Here is a 5,181-nt window from a genome sequence, read left to right as displayed (position 1 = left end):
CCCTCGGGTCCCGTGATTGCCTCAGTTCCTTGGCAGAGCCCCGGCCATGCAGCTGGAGAAATAAACATCTCTGAAACATCTACCAAGAATCAGTCCATATATATTTCTTTTCCACGGGCCTCGTTGTTTGATACGCGTGTTGCAGTATCTGCACTGTAACAGATATCCGTAACACAGAAGCCTTTTACCTTGTGATACCTGTGGTACTGTACAGGATGTGCCATGAACGAGAGCAACAGAAGATCATCTGTCTTCAGCCAAGGAAAAGAGTTTGATGCTTGTTTTAGTCAACCACATAGACCTACGGGGCACCTGATGTGCCTAAAACTCAGGTGCTTCCCCAGGTGCAGTGTAACGTGCTCTTTGCCTTCCCCAAAGAGACCTCCTCTGACATTCCACCTCCATCGAATGAAGGGGAGACAGGCTTGACTGGGAGAGAATGAAATAAACAGCACTGCAGCGCTTTGAGGATGCAGGAGGCCAAGTTTAGAGCAGAAATGTAAATAAATATTTGCCATGGCATTCATTAGGTGTGGCAGCACCACAATAAGTTCCTGCTGCAGCTGAGGAGCTGAACAGATTGAGAAAGATCCTCTGTGGGCAAAAAAGGGTCATTTGTTCATCCATGGAGCACAAGGACACACATCCTGCAACACCCTGGCACCTCATTGTACCCACGAGGGCACAGATGAACGTCTTCCACCGCGAAGTGCTGGTTTGCAAAATAACAATTAATTTTAAAACGTTACAACGCCATTTGCAACAGCCTACTGTAATTATTGTACACAGAAAACAAGTTCATTCTGGTCTTAACCAGAGGAAGACATAAACATCTACTAATAGAGAAGAAACAAAGTTTAATTTGCTCACGGATCAGTGAAGTCCAAAAATGTGAATTCATTTTGGGTGGACTTTGCCCTTTTTTGGTATTTAAGATTCAGGAGCAAGTGCCAGCAGAGCTTAGAAAGACAACCCTCACAATCTGTATCCACTCCTGGCATCACTGACTGCTGCCCCTGTAATAAACCATCCAGAAACGGAATACCTCAATAAATAAAAAGGGATCTTTTAAGAGGTAAGTTTGTTTTCTTAAAAAACCCCTCCAAACAAAGATGCAAAACACCTGGTTTCTTTATGATGGTAAAGGTCATGGACAATAACATTCGCAACATTCTCTAGGAAAAATGTTTTTAAAATGTGTTGATATAGAGCTAAAATATCACCTGCTATACAGGGGCTCTTAAAGAGGGCAAAACAGTTCTATGCAATTTCAATTCTTCTACCTTTCACTCTTCAGGAGAAGCTTCACTATGAGATAGATTCTTTTGTTTAGATACAATAGTAGATATAAATTTAGAACTGCAACTTCTTGTTGGAAGTCATGCTTTTAGATAAATTTATTTAAAAGTATTTCAAGTGCAAAGGAAGCAGAAGCTCAATCTAATAATCAACAGATTCTGCTTTAAGGGAATAAATTAGAGCTCTTTAAAAACAACTTAAAAAAAATTACAAACTGGGTTGTACAACCCAGAAAGTCCATGTGCTGATGTATTAGGATAAAGGAAAACAAATAACATATTTTTAACAGTAGGATTGCTGATACTGTGTATAGTCCTGGTGAGGAATATTTTTGTATGAACACCTTCATTTGCACCTGTAAAGTTCTTCTGCTGATGTTTTTCTCTGCATAAATCATGGCCACATTTGTGGGGCTGCCTTTTCAGTACCTGCCTTTTGATCTGGTCTGCTCACAATTCAAAACAACGGTAGCTTTCATCTCCTGCAGTCCAGATCTAATGCTGATCAAGTGTATTATGGAGCTGCAGAAAAAAATTACAAGTAATATAAACTCGAGAACCAGTTTTATGCTTGTGTGATCTATTTAGCATTCACAGTCAGAGTGATAGGATCAGATATACTCGGATTCTGCAAATCAAAAGAAAAAATGCCATATTTTGGCATAAAAGTGTAACTTTTATGTTACACTTACCAAATATTACATTGAGAATATCCTCCAACAATGCTTAGATATCACTGAAAGTTAATTCCTCTCTGTAGGAGGTAATGTGTAGTTTTTGCTGCTGCTCTCCATTCTCTTGGAACAGCTGCCTCTACACCGTGAATACGCACAGCATGAATCTGCCACTGAGAATCATCCTGAGAAATCCCAGTTTGCAGTAAACATTCAGCAGTTCACTGCTGAGTTTTAGGATTGGTGAGTTTTGAGAAAGGTTGGGACTAGAGAGATGTAAAGCAGCCCCTGTCCATTTTCAGGGTACCCTGTGAGACACAGGGCACAGGAGGGAATGGAGATGTGCTCTTTGTCTTTTAGGCCACTCACCTCCATTCAGATCCATTATTCCAACACCAAAAGGAGTTTCCACAACACTCAGAGCAGACACAAGACTCAGTGGTCTGTGACTCTTCTAAATGTCAGTCTTTTCAGTTATAATTATCTGAATAAAACTTGACACTTCACAAAACATGCAGGAGTATCATGTTAACTTTTTGTAAGCGGTGGAAGAGCAATGTGTGCTGAACGAGCAATTCATTTACTGTCATGTCCATCAGTGGCAGACTCATGAAAAGAACACGTGAATCCTGGCTCAGACTATCCTCCCTCCCACTGGCAGATGACACTGCTTCCCCCAGTGACAATCCTGTCACTGAACAGTGGTTTTAGACCATTTTCCAGGAACCCTTGTACACACTCCCCAGCGTGATCTTATATTTCTTCTTCACCCCACTGTTACAATGCAAGTACAGCAAATCCCCATCTCACAGCTGCCTCGTATGAAACTGAAATGGCATCAGCTGTTTGCCAGAGGGATGACTCTAAGACAAAAGCAAACCTTCACGTGCACTAGTCTTTGCTCAGGGAGCCATTTGATAGGAATACTTGTTTCCTTTAAAAGCTGCTCTGATGAGGTTCAGTAGATTCAAGAATCTTTGCTGGCAGAGCCAGGGCAGCTTTCCACAGCATCATAAATCACTGATGTAAAGTAACCAAAACACAATTCCTTCCTTTACAGGTGAGATGAACCTTGAAGAGTATTTTGCAAGAACTGGCTATAAAGGCTCCACTGAAAAACAAGATTTGGAAACCTTAACCGATATATTCCAGCACCACATCCGTGCTGTTCCCTTTGAAAACCTCAGCATCCACTGTGGGGAGAAAATTACTTTGGAGTTGGAGCATGTTTACAACAAGATCGTGCGGAAGAAGCGGGGTGGCTGGTGCATGGAGAACAACCAGCTGCTGGGCTGGGTGCTGAAGGGCCTGGGCTATGACACCAGCTTCCTGGGGGCGTACGTGTTCAACCCCCACCAGAATGCCTACGCCACCCTCATGACCCACCTCGTGGTAAAGGTTGTCATTGATGGCACAGCCTACATCATTGATGGAGGCTTCGGGGTGTCCTACCAGATGTGGCAGCCGATGGAGCTTGTGTCAGGGAAAGACCAGCCCCAGGCTCCCGGCGTCTTCCGCTTCACAGAAATAAACGGTGTCTGGTACCTGGAGAAAATGAGACGGAAACAATACATCCCCAACCAGAGCTTCTCCAACTCTGACCTGCTGGAGAAGAAAGAGTGCCGGAAAGTTTATATGTTCAGCCTTGAGCCACGGACAGTGGAAGATTTCCGTTTCCAGTGCACATACCTCCAGACCTCTCCAGATTCCCTCTTCACAAAGAAGTCCATCTGCACCCTCCAGACCACCGATGGATTCCGAGCGCTAATTGGGTGGACACTCACTGAGACCACGTACAACTACAAGGAAAACATGGATCTGGTAGAATTTGTAACTCTTGAAGATGAAGAGGTGGAAAAAACCCTCAAAGAGAAATTCAACATCACCCTAGAGAGAAAACTTGTCCCCATTAATGTTAAAGGATCTTATACAATCTAGATGACCAGGAAAACCTATAGTAATGCTACGTGTGTACAGCACCTTCCACTGTCTGTGCAATCCTCACTGCAAGGTTATGGGATTCTTTTGCAGGTGACTGAAGGATACATATATTAACATGAGATTAAAGTGAATTTCACTTTGGGAAAAATCAGGAATTTAAGACTCTTGAGTCAGTTAGGTAAAATTATTTGCTGCGAGATGACTGCCGTTCAATTTTTGGCACAAATGTAGGATTTGATTTGAATCTGGTTATAAGCTTGGGTAAGAAATATGTCTGGGGAATTTTGGACTGCCTGTAGCACATGAGTATGGATTACTAATTGTGATAGGCTGCCAACACATTTTCTAAGGTTATTATAGGGAGACAAGTCATCTGTGAGCATTTAGACAATGAAGTACACACTTAAAACTTCATTTTTCACAAGATCCAACCACTCACAGCTCATCTCATCCCTCTACCTTTAATATGAGTAAAACATAGTCATCTTGGAAAGGAGCAATAGGAGGCATAATTCTTTCACCATCATCCTTAGACAAGCCATAGTATGAAATGAAAATTATCATCATGTGCATCCCTCTGGCCATTACTGCAGTAAACTGCCCCAAGTAATTTTTGGTATGTACCTATTCTTCTGGTGATGAAAATTCTATATATTGCAGTGTTATTGTGGCTGATGGGCTCTCAGGAGCAAACTACTAAGCTTTGTTTCTGAGATGCAATCATACTATAAAATGTGACTGGTGCTTAAATGCCACAGCTGGCTTAGACTTACTTTTGTCCCAAAAGGGGTGGAAATTCTGTATTTTTAGCATTGCATTATATTTGTATATGAAGCTAAGCCCGCTATACCCTTAATTCTGTCCTGCAAACATGAGAGTCCACATGACTGTCCTGAATGGATACCATAGCCCAGGAACTTTAATGCCATTAGTGTCTGTTCATCCGTATCAAAGTGAAAAAACAACCCAAGGAGCCAGCGAAATCGAAAGGAAACCTTTTCTTTAATTTCACAATCACTTTTCCCCATTTTCCAGAAAATGTTGTTCTTCCTACCATACTTCTCTGCAAAAAGCCCAACCAACAAAACCACTAAGACAGGGGAAGCATTCTTAAATGCATCTCTAAATGCATCAAAAAATAGCAGAAACACCAAAAACCACTCTCTCTCCCCAATCTGTAATTAGCCTGAGTATTGGTCAAATGTTGATTCCTCCCACTGAACAGTGTATTTTTGCTCAAAGACATCATCCGATCATTAATCTCACAA

At 41.9% G+C, this 5,181-nt stretch overlaps 1 protein-coding gene across 1 annotated transcript; it reads left to right on the top strand.

Annotated features, from left to right (window-relative positions):
• The first annotated feature begins 89 nt into the window (after positions 1-89).
• On the top strand, positions 90-4,643 carry NAT1 (N-acetyltransferase 1). Its single transcript, XM_008638694.2, has 2 exons — positions 90-1,075; positions 3,033-4,643. The coding sequence occupies exon 2, from the start codon at positions 3,038-3,040 to the stop codon at positions 3,908-3,910; it is 873 nt and encodes a 290-aa protein (XP_008636916.1). The 5' UTR covers positions 90-1,075; positions 3,033-3,037; the 3' UTR covers positions 3,911-4,643.
• The last annotated feature ends 538 nt before the right edge of the window (positions 4,644-5,181 follow it).

This window comes from Corvus brachyrhynchos, unplaced genomic scaffold (assembly GCF_000691975.1).
Source record: "Corvus brachyrhynchos isolate BGI_N302 unplaced genomic scaffold, ASM69197v1 scaffold26, whole genome shotgun sequence".
Classification (NCBI taxonomy): domain Eukaryota; kingdom Metazoa; phylum Chordata; class Aves; order Passeriformes; family Corvidae; genus Corvus; species Corvus brachyrhynchos.
The sequence above is the reverse complement of the archived record's forward strand: the minus strand, read 5'-3'. Positions and strand labels throughout refer to the sequence as shown.

What these genes read in the sequence shown, in the direction of transcription:
- NAT1 (XM_008638694.2), top strand. Translation starts at nt 3,038, where the DNA reads ATGAACCTTGAAGAGTATTTTGCAAGAACTGGCTATAAAGGCTCCACT.